This window comes from Eptatretus burgeri, chromosome 2, assembly GCF_056783735.1.
Source record: "Eptatretus burgeri isolate ZD-2024b chromosome 2, Ebu_testis_v1, whole genome shotgun sequence".
In the NCBI taxonomy this organism is placed as follows: domain Eukaryota; kingdom Metazoa; phylum Chordata; class Myxini; order Myxiniformes; family Myxinidae; genus Eptatretus; species Eptatretus burgeri.
In genome coordinates, this window is record NC_140962.1 from 27402831 (window position 1) to 27419412 (window position 16582).

A 16582-nucleotide genomic window follows, 5' to 3' on the forward strand; every position below is an offset into this window, starting at 1 on the left:
ATTTATTCCACACTCAGACAAGGCAAGCACGTATTCACAGCCATACAGTAGGAATGCACGTATAACAGTCAAAACAATGAAAGCAAGAATTACAACCAACTACAAGCAAAGGTTTATTTACATGCACTTAAACAGTTTCTACTTTACAAGACACGGCGCCACAACACGCATTCACACAAAAGCAAAGGAAAGACCCCCTCAAAGGCAAGGGAGTCAGACTGGGCCCGTGGGCCTAATGCGCGTGGAACCTGGATGAGCGGCCAGGTCCACGAGACCGAAGGGTCTTACCACGCAGTCGTGGCGTGATGGCGGGCAAGCCGCAATGTCAGCGTAGCTGCGCCTGGCTTCGTGCCCCTGGCGTGGTCGGCGAGCTCTCTCCGGTGCTCCCCGTCTGCCTTTCCCGTCGGCTTCGAGCTCCGTCTCCCGACTCGACTGTCCCGCCGACACTGCAGACTTGACTTCTGCCGACACTCCGCTGCTGCCACTCCACTGCTCCCACTTGGTTCTCTGCCGACGTACTGCGCAACTTTACTTCCCTCCTGACTGCCGACACTGCTGCTGCCACTCCATTGCTCCCACTTGGTTCTGTGCCTACGTACTGCGCAACTTTCTTCTTCGTATATGTAAATTATTCGGGGGGCGTATATGTAAATTTCTGGATCACAGCGGGTTCGGAGGCGGGGCTATGCCACCCGATGCTCAGTCATTGGATGGATGAAGAGGGGGCGTGAAGCCTTCCTGATCCGCTTTTTGAGGCGAACGGAACGCATTCACAGCCCATGGCCCGGCGTGTGGTAGAAAGGCGAGGTGGTGGGAGTTTGGTTGTTGGCGGGCGTCGTTTGAGAATGGCGGTGAAGTGATGTTTGTGGGATGGAGTTGTGGAGGTAAAGTGGGGAAGGTGGTGGTGTTTGAGTTGTTGGGGGATTACACTGAACAACAAATTTCAAAATTTTTTTTTTACTGGAGATGTGTAAAGTGATTAAGACTAATTTGGGTACGCTGATTTCAAAAATCATAACCGTTTTGCTGTATCACGTCAGGATTTTCAGGAACAGAAATATTCCCATTGCCTAGAAGTCAGGATTTCAATGAAATTTACATATGTCTTTAACATGTCTATTTCGTACAATTGTTGTTAACTTGTGTTATATTTCTTTCTTTCAGATAAAGATGAGTAGGCGTTCCTGTACCAATCATCCTGACAACTTCTGTTATGTCTGTGGTCGGTATACCAAAAAAGATCAACAGCGAAGTATATCTACAGCAGTGAAAATGAAGGCCGCCTACTTTCACTACTTCGGGTGTAAGGTGGAGGACCAAGAACAGAGCTGGGCACCACACATCTGCTGCCCAAGCTGTCACACAACCTTGACTCAGTGGTTGGTGGGCAAGCGCGCGAGCATGCCATTTGCGGTGCCCATGATATGGCGTGAGCCGCAGAATCATCATGATGATTGTTATTTCTGCTGCACAAGCATCGCCGGCTTCAACAAGAAGAATAAAGGTCACATCAAGTACGCTGACTGCGTCTCTGCTCGTAAACCTGTGCCTCATGATGACGAGAACCCCGTTCCAACACCTCCAGCTGATCAGAACATAGCTGTAAGCAGTGGTGAAGAGGATGGTGATGATGAACCTTTTGAACCCGACACTCAAGAATCACACCTTCTGAACCAGGGAGACTTAAATGATCTTGTAAGAGATCTCTCGCTGTCAAAGGCGAAGGCAGAGCTGCTTGGATCAAGGCTGCAGCAGTGGAATCTACTTGAACCTAACACCAAGATATCCTTGTTCAGAGCACGTCACAGAGACATGGCTGAGTTCTTTGAGATGGAAGACACGATGACATTCTGCAGTGACATCAACGGTCTGTTGAAAGAACTTGGGTGTGATCACGATCCTGCAGACTGGCGCCTCTTCATCGACTCGGGGAAGAACAGCTTGAAGGCTGTTTTGCTCCACAATGGCAACGAGAAACCATCAGTCCCACTGGCTCACGCGTTCGGCATGACAGAGACCTATGAGACTATGCGGCAGCTGCTTGATTCCATCAAGTACAATGACTTCAACTGGCACATCTGCAGAGACTTGAAAGTGGTGGCGCTGTTGTTAGGGCTGCAGTCAGGCTACACGAAATACATGTGCTTCCTTTGTCTCTGGGATAGCAGAGACGACAAGAATCACTGGACGAAGAAAGATTGGGAAGAGCGAAGAGAGCATGTACCTGGTCGACACAACGTGAAGCATGTCGCCCTTGTCGACCCAGCCAAGGTTTTCCTTCCACCACTCCACATAAAGCTCGGCTTGATGAAAAGTTTTGTACAGGCAATGGATCTGAATGGGCGTGGGTTTTTATACCTCAAGGAAAAGTTTGGCAACACCTTGTCGGAGGCCAAGATCAAGGCTGGTGTCTTTGTTGGACCGCAAATCCGACAGATTATGAAGGACGAAACTTTTCCGACAACTCTAAACCCCAAAGAGCTGGCAGCGTGGAGGAGCTTCAAAGCTGTGACGGACAACTTTTTGGGAACGAGCGCGCGGACAACTATGAAGAAATAGTGCAGCAGCTGCTGGAGTCCTTCAGGAAACTTGGCTCCAGGATGTCCCTGAAAATCCATTTCCTACACCAGCACCTGAACTTCTTCCCTGACAACTTGGGAGCAGTCTCGGACGAGCACGGCGAGCGATTCCACCAAGAGATTTCACTCATGGAGACGCGTTACCAAGGGCGGCACAACCCGAACATGATGGGCGATTTCTGCTGGTTCCTGCATCGTGAAACTGACACAGAGCAGCACAAACGCAAAGCCAAATGCCTAAAGCATTTTTAATTACATTCTAGTGGAGTTTTTCTGTAATTTCTATAATTTTGAAGCATTCATGATGAAATAAATGAATAAATGAATTTTTGTAAATTTCATTGAAATCCTGACTTCTCGGCAATGTGAATATTTCTGTTACTGAAAATCCTGACGTGATACAGCAAAACGGTTATGATTTTTGAAATCGGCGTACCCAAATTAGTCTAAATCACTTTACACATCTCCAGTAAAAAATTTTTGTTGTTCAGTGTTATTGGTCCAAAATAATGACAGAGAAAAGAAAAACGGCCAACTCAAAGGATCACAGCCCGGTGAACATGGAAATTCCCTTTAAACAACGGTGGGGAAATCTAACAACACAATTACTTATCGTCATAACTGATCTAAAGACCCTTTATGGTGTATTGCGAATTTCCACCGCTGTAACACTACCCCCTCCCTTTTTTTACAGACTCATCCCGAGTCGCCGAATTTTTGTGTGCCATCATGTGTAAGTTCTCCCCTAGTACGTTTTACCTTCGGATCCCTGAGTGCGACATTCAGTGTATTCGTGTCCCCAAAATAAATAACCTACCGGCTGAGTAACTAACGAAACAAACCCACTCATACATACGACTTAAAAAAATTGCCGGCGCTAAGACAAACATGCCGGGGCACACTCATATACAATACACAACTTAACAACTTAACCTTATAAATTTACACTAAACCATGGCCCAGGATCGATTCACTCTGCAAAGAGAAAAGTTAGCAGGGAGCCAGGCTGCTTACACAGTCCAAGGCCTCCCCCTTGAAATGAACGCACTGAACTGGCAAACGTTGCATGGGCTGCCAGTGCAGTCCCGTGTTGCAGCTGCCAACAGGGCAGTCCTCGCGGCTTGCGCGATGATCCTGGCACACATGGTAATGAACAGGTGGGGGGAAATGCAAAACAGAACGGGGAAACTGGACGAGGGCAGCAGGCATGGGGCCAAGACAAAGGCAGGCAGGCAAGGCGTGGCATGACAAGGCCGCTGTAACAAAAACAGCCGGCAGTGAAGCTGACTGGCACAGGCCTTGCAGTAACAGCCAGCCGATGAAGTTGGCCAGCCTTTTCCTTGAGATGGAGGTTGGTGGAGGGAGTTCGGTGGTGCTGGCCACTCAGAAGGCGGGCTCGGACCTACCCTACGCTCTCCCTCCCAACCTATCGCCTTTGCCTGTCTCCGTTCATACCCACTCCCTTAATTTGTCAAAACCCAATTTAGCCCCAACTTATTTTTTTGTTTTTATTCTTATTTTTTACTTCCCCTCTTATGCATTGTCCCCTAACCCCCTTTATCGTCCTTGTTCGGCTAACCTATCCTGTCTCCAAGCCTACTCGCAACCCCTACGTTCCCTTCCTGGAGGGGAATAAGGGAGAGCTAGTGTCCTGTGTCGAGGCCCAATAAAGCCTCAGAATGGCCTCCTCAGACTTCAGCGATCTAACCCAAAGTGGGTCCAGCGGCCCCCAACGAGAGCGAAGGGATGGATGGTGCGGAGGGGTACACTTCCTAATCTATCCAATCCATTAACCTTTAAACTACCCCGGGGCTTTCAACAAGCTCCTCTCGCTTAATCTACTGGTTCTAACAACCCAAATTCCCATCGCCTGTGTTGGTGTCCTCACAAATTTTGGGCCATGCCCCCCAATTTTCTTCCCGTGCCCTCACACGGCTTCGTGGCTGGGATGCGTGGCTCCCTTGGCAGGCACTACCCTCTGCCGATTCCCCAACGATGACAGCCCCGGGCACTACACTGCCTCCGAGCCTACCAGCTCCCTAAACACCGGGGAATGCCCTCCCTGGCGACTCCCCTGAAACGCTCACGTGGCAGGCTGGCATCCCGGGCCCCTTTCCGAGGGTCACCCGTGCCAATGACACTGCCCATGCGGCCAATGGCGCCCTGGGCCCCTGCATCATGCGGGCGCACCCGTGCCCACTACACTATCCTAGCCCCCCCATGGACCCTTGGCCTACCGTGGCCGACTGGGCTAGTTCCCGGGGTATCCACTCAGTGATACCTTTCGCAGCCACACTCCCAGCCCGTCAACAGGGCTCCTGCACCCCTCCAAACGGGTTTCGAGCCTACATCCCCACCAACAACAAAACGACTTCCATTTTGTCAATTTAACTAACCCACTAACTCGCTTTACTCTGACCCTGGGGTCCCTTGGGTGGGAATCACTCCTCCCCCCCAATCACTCATCGCACCATGCATTCCCCATTCACTCCATACACTCAGACCCGCTGGCCTCACTCACTCAACAAGTTTCCTTTCCGCTCTTCAACTCACCCATCGCTGATCACTGCTATCCTGCTCACTACATCCCCTAACTATCTCGTGCTCCCTCGTCGTCCCTTAAACTACAGCACGTTCGTTTTAACACTACGTAGCTTAGCTACGTCCCCTCTGCATATTTACAGTCTGTCACTGTCTCCAAATATTATTTCCCATCTCCCTTCCTAAATCTCAACTGAATCCCTCCAACTAATCCATTCCACGCGCTCCATGAGGACTTACCCCTGCCCCATGAAGCCGGTCTAACTAAGCTAACCCTTCCCCCTAGCTAGTGCCATCCTGTGCCCAGGACAGGGGGGTCCACCACCCCTTGCCCGGGAATCCTGTTTACCCAAAGCGAGGCTTGCTTTTTTTTTTAAATTGCGCAGCACCAGCGCGGCAACTCGCAGCTCGCGCACCTTGCACCTTGCCGGTGACGTCATGGCAGCTGTTCGCGTACCTCGTCCCTCTTAGACGGTACCATCCGGCAGGGATTCACCCTCCTGCTGGATTCCAACCCCATGTGCAGCCACGACGTCACCCTGCGCATTCAAAAAAAACAAGCCTCGCGTTTCGAGGGGTTCCCCACGCGAACACATGTGCTCTTCCCATTGGAGCTTAACACAAGCTCGCGTGGAGAATCCGTCCGGTCCAAATCCGTAATCCAGCCTAACCTTTGTCCGTCCGCGGAATCGGCAACATCTACCGCTGGCGTTTCTGGACTGGGTTTCACTCCCGCAAGCGCGCACGTGGCGGCCTCGTGCGAAGCACGGCCCGAACCTCGCGCTCGCCACCGTGCAAACCTAGCGCGGTGCTCAAAATAGCTACGGCCGCTACTCGGCCCTTGTCCCTCATTTATTCCAGTCGTCGTCGCCATTCCCTCCACGCACTCAAACTCCCGCGTGTCACGCGACTCGCACACCTCACCATTACAATGACACTCGGAGACGCGCTGCGTGCTCGCGCATGCCCACCGTCATCTCCCTTACATACAGCTCTCTCACACACACGGTCTCCCTTGCATTCGGCCGTTCACTCACGCATGCCATTTCCCTTGCACACGTGGTTCCACTCGCACACGGCGTGCTGGGAGGCACGCACTTTGGCACACTTGCCACCACACCACTCACGCGGGGTTTCTTCCACAAACGGGGTCTCACTCATACCCGGGGTCTCATCCACACACGGGGTCTTTGTCACCCACCCGGTCGCTCTCACACATGCCCTTGCACCCACGCTATGTGTGGGTCGCAGCACGCATTTCGCCACACTCGTAAACACACTGAAGATTCGTGCCACCCCAAGGGTTTCCGGGGCCTCCATACCCCCCAAGCTCTCCGTGCATCCGTCAACAGCACTCTCCCCCTCCGACTCGCCCGACACAACCGAACCCACCTGGTCACGAATCGCTTCAAGGGGGAATACTCCCCTCGTTCCTGGAGGAGGCCATCCGGCTGCTTGCGCCGGATCACGACACGTTCCGCCAGCACGCCCCCATTTAGCCTCGCTACCTCTGTGTGTGTGTTCGTCCTTAACCCCGTCTTTATCGTGCAGTCTCTCCTCTATCTCCCGCGTCTCTACACACTTTATCTCTATTGTCTCATCGTGTCTGTTAGTTTCTTCCTGGATCCTCATCTCTGTTTCCTCCGTTTTATTTAATTAATTCTCGACTCGGTCTATCTCCCGTGTCTCTGGCAATACTTCTACTTCCTTTGTTGTCCCTGTTACTTCCCTCTTTTCCATTCTTGTTTGTGTCTCCTTTATTGGGGTAGGTCCTAACTGTTCCTTCATCCAATGAGTGGTGTCGATCAAGTCCTGCACCACCGACATTGTTCCTTGTGGTGATATCACATGCCCCACCTTATTGCGCTGTTCCATTTCCTGGCTCCTTTTGAGCCGTTCCTCCTCTCGGAACGTTTTGAGTTATTCTTTCTCTTTCCGGAGTTTTTCGATCTCCGTGGACTCAATTTTTGCCCTCTCCTTGAGTTGGTTAACTTCAAACTCGTAAAGTTTTTGTTTTCTCTCCCACTGTTCCTCTCGTTCTTCCCTCTCCAATCTCGTTGTCTCCTTCAATTGACTGATTTCTCCTTCCTGCTTCATTCCTTGCTCCTTCACTTTCTCCTCGTACTCCAACCTATTTTTTTTCCTTTTGTCGTTCAGTTTCAAATTCGTACTCTTTTTGTTTTCTATCCCACTGTCTTTCTTGTTCTTCATTCTGCAATCTCGTTATTTCCTTCAATTGGCCAATTTCCTTCTCCCGTCTCATTTGTTCTTCTTTTTGTTTTTCATTCCACTGTTTTTCTTGTTCCTCATTCTGCAATCTCGTTATTTCCTTCAATTGGCCAATTTCCTTTTCCTGCCTCAGTCGTTCTTCCTTCATTACTCTTTCTTGCATCTCATTCTTTAGTCTGGCCTTTGCTTCCAGCTGTTTGATCTGTACAGTGTGGTTCCTTAACGTTTCATTCTCTGCTGTCGTTCTTTCTTCTCTCACCATCCTCAACTCGTTTTGTAATTCCATCTCTTTGTTTTGGTGTTTCTGTAACTCAGAAGCTTTCTTTTCTAATTCCGTCCTCATCTCCGCACACTCCAACCTTGCTTTGGCTTCCAGCTGTTCGATCTGTACAGTGTGGTTCCTTAACGTTTCATTCTCTGCTGTCATTCTTTCTTCTCTCACCATCCTCAAACTGTTTTGTAATTCCCTCTCTTTGTTTTCGTGTTCCAGTATCTCATTAACTTTTTTCCATTTTCCTCCCTCTCTTGCACATCTCATCATACTTCAACTTTGCTTCTTCTTCCAATTGTTCCCTATCTTCCTGTTCTCTTTTTACCTTCTCGTCGTCTTCTTCTTTCCCGAACGTCTTGTTCTACCACACGCTCTAGTTGCTTTCCTTCCAAATTGTGTTTGCCTTCTCTTTCTTCCAACTTTTTTTTCCATTCTTCTTCCATGTGCCTTCTATCCCTGGAGTTACCAATTCGCTCCTCCTTCATTCTCTCGCTTAGCTCGCTCGTCCCTTGTTCCCACTTATGGATGCTCAACTCTATTTTCCCCATTTTTCCCTTTAGTTCCACGAACTGTCTTGACTTTTTCCAACCATTCTTCTTCCCTCTGCTCCAGATGTTCCTCTCCTCTTTTATCGTCTCTTCTCGGATTTCTATTATCTTCTTGCCTGCTTCTGCCTCTTTCTTTAGTTTTTTTTAATTCCCCATCGTGTTCGCATTTTTCCTTTTCTAGCTTTGTTTGCCTTTGTTCTTCCTCCCTCCTTTCTTCCTGTACATCGGCCCATCGTTGTGACTCCGTTCGCACGTAATCCTCATGAAACCTGTCTACGCACCGCCGTGCCTAGTCCAACTCAAAGGAAAACGAGTGTAATTCCCCAATACAATTGTCACCATTCCTCCACCATTGTAAGGACTTAGACACTTGTCTCCGAAGCCCGTCAATGCATGCTCCGGCCTCCTGCCACACCTGCCATGACCCCGTGGTTTGAAACAGTTGTTGGGAGCGCTCGCCTCGTGTCGTGCCGTTCGTAGTGCCCTTAATAGCGGCCCGCTCACGCCTCGTGCCGCGCTGAAGTGCGGCCGCACCGCCATCTTGCGACTCCGTTTGCCGGCAAAGTTCGTGCTCAGAATATGAGGGTGAGCTCCCCCACGGATTGTAATTAGCGGTGGAGTTGTAAAAAGAACCATCCTGGGCCATGGATTCTACATTACTACACATATTCATTTCTACCCCCGGCATCCGCTCGCCTTGAAACTCCATCTTATTTCTCGGAAGAGAATTAATTTAGATTTGCTCGTAATTTGAGGGGAACGGGGGGGGGGGGGGGTGCTTCGCACACCCCTGGTCCGATCCCCGTAAATTTAGTTGGAGACCGAGGTGGATTGGAATCCCACACTCCTGTACACCAGTGTTACGAATTGCTGTTGGAGGCAGGATGGATCCGAATCCCACTCCTGACATCAGTGTTACGAATTTCGGTCCGCCCGGCGTGCGATCGGCCACGTAACTCGAATCGCGACCGCGTTGCCCACTGGAACGGACAATTCTGTCGTGACCCTCCGTGGAACGACCACCAGGAGCTAGTCACGGGTGGGTCTTTCGACCACACCACGATCGTGCGAATCGGCCACCCGCGCAGGATAGGGTTGTTCGCCAAACTCGACCTACCGAAGTACCTGCACGGGTAGTTAACCGGGCGATCGTATTTCGCTGCTGGCCGGCCTCGGACACGAACAGCTTAAGCGGTCCGTTCCGTGCTTCAGTGATAACCGAGCGGTGTTATCGCCGGCCCCGACGGACGTGATGATTTACCGGGTGCTTACACCCTTCTACCAATTCCTTCCGTGATGGAAGATGGAACTTTCAAACAAAGGAAAGGGCGCAACGAAATGGGGAACAGTGCGACAAGTACATTTATTCCACACTCAGACAAGGCAAGCACGTATTCACAGCCATACAGTAGGAATGCACGTATAACGGTCAAAGCAATGAAAGCAAGAATTACAACCGACTACAAGCAAAGGTTTATTTACATGCACTTAAACAGTTTCTACTTTACAAGACACGGCACCACAACACGCATTCACACAAAAGCAAAGGAAAGACCCCCCTCAAGGGCAAGGGAGTCAGACTGGGCCCGTGGTCCTAATGCGCGTGGAACCTGGATGAGCGGCCAGGTCCACGAGACCGAAGGGTCCTACCCGCGCCCTTGTGGCGTGATGGCGGGCAAGCCACAATGTCAGCGTAGCTGCGCCTGGCTTCGTGCCCCTGGCGTGGTCGGCGAGCTCTCTCCGGCACTCCCCGTTTGCCTTTCCCGTCGGCTTCGAGCTCCGTCTCCCGACTCGACTCTCCCGCCGACACTGCAGACTTGACTTCTTCTGCCGACACTCCGCCGCTGCCACTCCACTGCTCCCACTTGGTTCTCTGCCGACGAACTGCGCAACTTTACTTCCCGCCTGATTGCCGACACTGCTGCTGCCACTCCACTGCTCCCACTTGGTTCTCTGCCGACGTACTGCGCAACTTTCTTATTCCGCGAGCTCGCGCTTATATAGCCGGGGGAGGGGCGTATATGTAAATTTCTGGATCACAGCAGGTTCGGAGGCGGGACTATGCCACCCGATGCTCAGTCATTGGATGGATGAAGAGGGGGCGTGAAGCCTTCCTGATCCGCTTTTTGAGGCGAACGGAAAGCATTCACAGCCCATAATGGCCTGGCGTGTGGTGGAAAGGCTGAGGTGGTGGGAGTTTGGTTGTTGGCGGGCGTCGTTTGAGAATGGCGGTGAAGTGATGTTTGCGGGATGGAGTTGTGGAGGTAAAGAGGAGAAGGTGGTGGTGTTTGAGTTGTTGGGGGATTATTGGTCCAAAATAATGACAGAGAAAAGGAAAACTGCTAACTCAAAGGATCGCAGCCTGGTGAACACGGAAATGCCCTTTAAACAACGGTGGGGAAATCTTAACTACACAATTACTTATCATCATAACTGATCTCAGGACCCTTTATGGTGTATTGCGAATTTCCACAGCCGTAACAATATTATACCCATGATCCCAGCTTGGGTGGATTCCACACGAGGCTTCTCCTCCAAGCGAGGTGTCTCCGTCCTTTCTATTCGAGCCTCTCTGTTCTTCTCCTTGTGGACTTTCGAGCCCTCAAGAGCCTCTTATTGTCCTCTCTCATGGCCTCCCCGGTAAAATCTAGTCTCTTCTCATGCTCTTCCTCCTTCCTCTTCCTCTTCCTTCTCCTCTTCCTCCACCTCCTCTTCCTCCTCCTGGGCAGAGTCTCTCTCGGATCCTGCCCACGGGGGCGGCCCCTATAAAAATGAACCCACATCTTTTCCTCTGGGCTGTACAGCTCACTGTACCACCATGGCTGGCACACACTGCCCAGGGACATCATAATTGTCCAAGTTGTACACATTTGCCTCTGCGTTGGGAAGTCCACACCTATTCCCACCTACAAACAAGCGATTTTTGCATCTCCATCAATCTCTACCCTGTCTATGAATTGCATATGCTGCCTCCTCAGCATCACGTGTAACAAACGACGACTTATTCTGATAGATCCATGTTATGTAGCAATCTAACCTACTCGAAACGCATGGCCCATACTGCGCTTACCCACAGTCTAGCTATAGATCTCCCACCCCTTCCACGTAACAATATACAGTTCGTTTTATGCATATATATAAATATATATATATATATATATATATATATATATATATATATATATATATATATATATATATATATATTATTGCGGTTCTCGGAACTGCATGTATCCAACATACAGTGGTCCCAAGACAGTTATTCCATTATTGTATGTGTAGATAGTCCCTTCCCTTTTGTCTAACGGGACGTGCGTTGCGACGATCTCATAGGTCGGTTTGCTTACATCACTGACTTCATTACTACTCTTCTTTTCTGCTTATTTCTGAGGTAAATCTGAATTTGGGTCCTGGCAGAGGCCAACACGTGCAGCAAGGCTGCGAGGAAACCACGATACCCTTGCAATAACGGCACCGCACGAGCATTAACAGGGCAGAGCACCCGTCCTCAAGCAATCCCTCAACCCAACTTTTGCGGCGAGTTATACAATATGCTCGGCAGCTCGAGATGATCGACTCGAGCTTCCGATGATCTGGGGGAAGACTGCTGATTGCCTTGAAAAGGAATATGAATGAATATCTCTTAAGAGGCTGTACGGATGGTGTTTTGCACAACACAGAAGCAAATGACCCAATATCGGTAAGAGCATGGCTCGTAGCTTGGTGCTAATAGCTACATCGTCAGAGGCCGGTAATAGTAAAACGACAACCACGCCACGTTGTGCATGATTCAGGCGGCATGTACTTTTCAACCCATTTCTGGACTAATTATATCGATCGGATTTCGCCCCGCGCACATGATAGCAGAATCGGGCGAACGCGAGCGCGAGCCACGTGCGTCCTGGCGGATCCACGCGCACTGTACGGAATGTGCTCGAAGGCAGACCCGTGCGCCGCTCGCGACTGTTATGGTATAGAGCAGGACATGAATATACTGCTCGCGACACTTTGTATCGTACAGAGCAGGGCACGAATGTACCGCTCGCAACACTTTGTATCGTTCAGAGCAGCGCACGAATGGACACATCTTACTGTCTATGCATGGGTTTGCCATAACATGTTCCCTTCTCACCTCTACGGCCAGCGAAGCTGCGATCGGGCGGAGGCATGTTGTACAGCTCGGGCTACGTGCCGCACACGGAGCAGACACATTGACCAGCACTGGTCGGGAGGCCCGAGCAGGCATGCAGGACCGACGCCACTCTCGGCTGGTCGTCAGGGCATGGCCCGGGGGTTTGTGCAAGGCAATTCATGGCGCGGAGTTCGGTGTGGGTGATTCGTGTCATGTCGTGAGGTCGGAGCGGGATTTTTTGCGGCTTGGGGTCATCTTGCCGGAAATGGAATGTTGCGGTATCCGGCCATCGTGGCCAGGCCGCGCAGGGGGTCGGGGCCAATCAGAGCGCCCGATTCGGGTGACGACACAGCGCTTCGGCGTGGCTCCCCGCCCAGTGCCGCAGGGCCTATAAAGGTCCGAGCGGAGCCTTCGATCTCTCTCTGCCTTGCCTCGCTCCCCCCCCCCCCCAGCTAAAGCTGGACTTGGACTCCGCCTTCTGTAGTCATCACTTCGACTCCGCTTTCTGTCGTCATCACTTCGACTCCACTTTCTGTCGTCATCACTTCGACTCCGCTTTCTGTCGTCATCACTTCGACTCTGCTTTTTGTCGTCATCACTTCGACTCCGCCTTCTGTCGTCATCACTTCGACTCCGCCTTCTGTCGTCATCACCTCGACTCCGCTTCCTCTTCCCTGCCCACACGACGCTGACTCCACCCTCCCAACTCAAGCCCTCCTTCACGCCAACGGTTGGGTCGCATTCTCTGGAAGACGCTTTACATGAGTTGCCACGAAACAAGAGACGACACGCCAGCTGTCGGGGGTACCGCACCACGGAGCATACCCCCAAATATATTGGCGCGTTCGGGCAAGCGTGCAAAGGGACCGAGAGACCGTAGCCTCAACTCTTCTCCTTTCTCGCTTTAATTCCTGTTCATCGGGGTGTGTGTGTGTGTCCTGGTGCCTGTCCACATTTTATGTCAGACTGCAGAAGATTATTATTTTTAGCTCGCCTGTTCGAAGAACAGAGAGCGATAGCGATACCCCCGGCGTGAGCGTGAGCGTGAAAATGTTAGTTTTTGGTGCAAGTTATTTCCTTTCTAATATTTTTATCTACCACACTTTTTTTTTCACGTCACGGAATTATCCGTGTGCGATGGCCTATAATTCCGGGGATTCTGGTGGGGAGCCAAGATAGCTTCCCCCCCAGTGGTCTTCTCACCCAGCCCGCAATTTTATATATTTATATATATATATATATATATATATATATATATATATATATATATATATATATATATATATATATATATATATATATATATATATATACGCATACGCGCACACACACACATTATGACCATGCATGTTACTCACGGGAACTAAATTTATTTAATGGTTTTTATAATTTATCTTTCTTTCACAAATTTGCATCATTAAAAGCATTCTGTATTTAATGATTATTTTTCATGCTGATTGGTGTTTTATTTGTTTATTGTTTGTCATAGTTGGCGCTCTATCCAGACTCTCCATGCTGTTTTGTCTCTGCTGGGGAGGATGGACAGGTGTATGGACTGGATCTGAGACAGGACAAACCATCAAGGTGGAGAAGAGAGGAGGGGAGTAGGGATGGAAATGAAGGAAGGGGATTGTGGGTGGAAGAAGATTCTGAAAATATTGTGGAGAATAGATCCAGATTTTGGAATTTGATAGAAGGAAAATACATTGATAAACATCTGTGTTGTCTCATGTTACAAGGACATTCATAGACAATTAACTAATATGGATGGTAAATTGGATTTGAACCTGAGTTCTGAGCCATCGGTTCAGATGAGAATCCTAAAACAGGCCAACCTATATTGTCCATGAACCCTGTGCTTTATTCCCAAAATGCAATACTTCCTGATATTTTTGTGCTGTACTGGGATGTAATAATAGTCAGGTGCTGCACTGGGGAGAGGTAGGTATTTGCACAATTGCCCTTTCACACACCTTTTACACAGAAGCCAAGTGCATAACACCTCCCCCATTGAAAGAATATCACAATCTGGCCTTCCATGAGGAGTGGTTGCCTGCTGTTGTTCAAAACGTCAACATTTGGAATCAAAATATATCTGATCTCCATGATATTCGATCTTCCATACTGTTTATGGACAGTGGACACGTACTTATGATTTGCCTTTTCTTGTGGATTTTATACCTTCCACACTTTTATTGTATGACGATCTCTTGAAGCATTATTATCCCAATGCTTTTTGAAAAAAAATTGAGGGGGTTATTGTAATCTGGTCCGTCCGTCCGTCCATCCGTCACCTATTTCTCCCAAATGGTTGTGCAGAAATTTGCCAAACTTGGTAGCTCTGATCACTACGTGGCAAGAAGGTGCGAGAGCAGTGTCAATTTTTACCCCAGGGCAGGGTCAAAAGGTCAAATTCCCCAAAAATACAATTACAGCCACATTTTAAAATGTTTTAATGAAACTTTGTATATGTAATCAACATTGGGAGGCACATGAAATCTAACTACTTTTTGGGGGTTTGACCACCGGGTCGTGCACAGTGGGTGGGGACTTGACGTCACAGGGATCAAAGTGGGGAAAAAACATTTTAACGTAAAATTTGATATTGAGTCATTACTGGTAGAACTTTTTCCCATCTTTGACCTTTGCTTTAAATAAATTTTCGGAGAAAATAAGAAATAACAGAGCCCAAACCTCATGACGCAATTGCAATAATGAAATATCACACCATATCTTCAGGTGGAATTGCTTATTGGAGTTCACAGCAGATAAGTATTGACTTCAAAGCCAAGGTTCAGCTCTTGAGGGAATCCTACTCCACATTTGGCATTGGAAATGGAAAAAATAGGTCATTTTGTCAATGTACAAGAGCATGCACAGTACTGGTCAGTATGATTGTGTCTAAGATAGGCTACGTCGGAATCGTTTTTTTACATCATTAACACCGGTGATTTTTTTCCAAGTATTCCCACAAGGGACTTTTTCCCCCCCTGATTAGAACAGTTATTTTACTTTCAACTTCAACTTTCATTTAAAATGATTTTGTGTTAAAGCAAGATAATTATTGGTAATCGGCACAGTCTGATATTGCCATCGTGGGTAACCATGTCGGTAATCGGCACAGGCCGGTGTCAGTGTAACTATCACGGATCGCCGTTTCGGTAATCGGCACAGGCTTTCTAAAGCATACCCAATTCATATAAAATAGACAATTTGCAATCGCTTTAAAAACAGCCATGAGAGAGAAAAAAAAAAACAAACAAACCCTCCCCCATTGTTTGTATGTTGCTTGGGTGCTGAGCGTTAAAATTCAAACCTACTGGACCTACTTCCTGGTACATATTGACATCATACGTTCCACTGTTCCAGGTGTAGCTGAGTGTGTCAAAACTTTTAAAATCATGTACGGTATTTAAAAATTGTAAACGTCTTTCTTGGATTTGTTGGTGATGTACAGATTTTATTTTTTCTTTGGTATACCGGTATTTTCAAAATTCCAATATACCTGTATAATACCTGTATTTCGATATGAAAACTTATACTGATTATAACGACTCTATTGATATTTCGCCGGACCCGAGTCTGAGAGAAAGGAAATCTTTTGTTGGAAATGTTAATGGGTGAGACATTGCTTGCTTAATCCCAATTTTATTTGTTTGTTGTGAGAATGTGAAAGAACAGAACTTAGTTTTTCCATTACTCTATGTGAAAGGCGATTTTAGAGACAACTCAGTGTTGTCGGAACAATTTTTGACTTGCATTTATTTTCTGGCATGCTGAGACAAGTTCAGCATCCCTGAATTTTTTTTTGCAAAAAAGATGATCTTTATTAGACCCTATTTATAGGAGGGGAATGGCATCTTCAAAATAATTAAAGTATGGAGTAATCTTATATTACTGTTTTGTCATAGCTGGGGTTTGTGACAACTCTGCTTGGTGTTTTGTGCCAGTCGCTTAACCGTGACTCGGGAAGGAAAGCGGGTGGCCCTCTATACGGTTCACATCAATCCAGCCCGACCCACAGAGATTGCTGTTGGAGGAAGAGACAGATACGCGTTGTGAGTACATGCCACATTTTTTACCACATTGTTGTCCCCCCTGCTCTCTCCCCTTCCTCTCCCATGTGATCAAGCTCTCTTGGCAACTGTCTACCAACCTCCACTGAAAACAAATCTTTCTCACCCCTTTTACACTTAATACCCCCATGTTTTTGTATGCTATAAGCTTTGTTTTGCAATGTCAGATATATGGATAAAGTGTTTATGCTCCTCACATCGTGGTT

The 16582-nt window shown here is 48.5% G+C and overlaps 1 protein-coding gene across 4 annotated transcripts in view; it reads left to right on the forward strand.

Moving 5' to 3' along the window:
- DCAF8 (DDB1 and CUL4 associated factor 8) overlaps window positions 1-16582 on the forward strand; it is a 96564-nt gene that overhangs the window by 29370 nt on the left and 50612 nt on the right. For all 4 annotated transcript variants that reach the window (XM_085866572.1, XM_085866575.1, XM_085866583.1 and 1 more), the window contains exons 5-6: window positions 13790-13884; window positions 16251-16358. In XM_085866572.1, the coding sequence (XP_085722698.1) occupies window positions 13790-13884; window positions 16251-16358 (203 nt within the window). The remainder of the gene's footprint in view (window positions 1-13789; window positions 13885-16250; window positions 16359-16582) is intronic.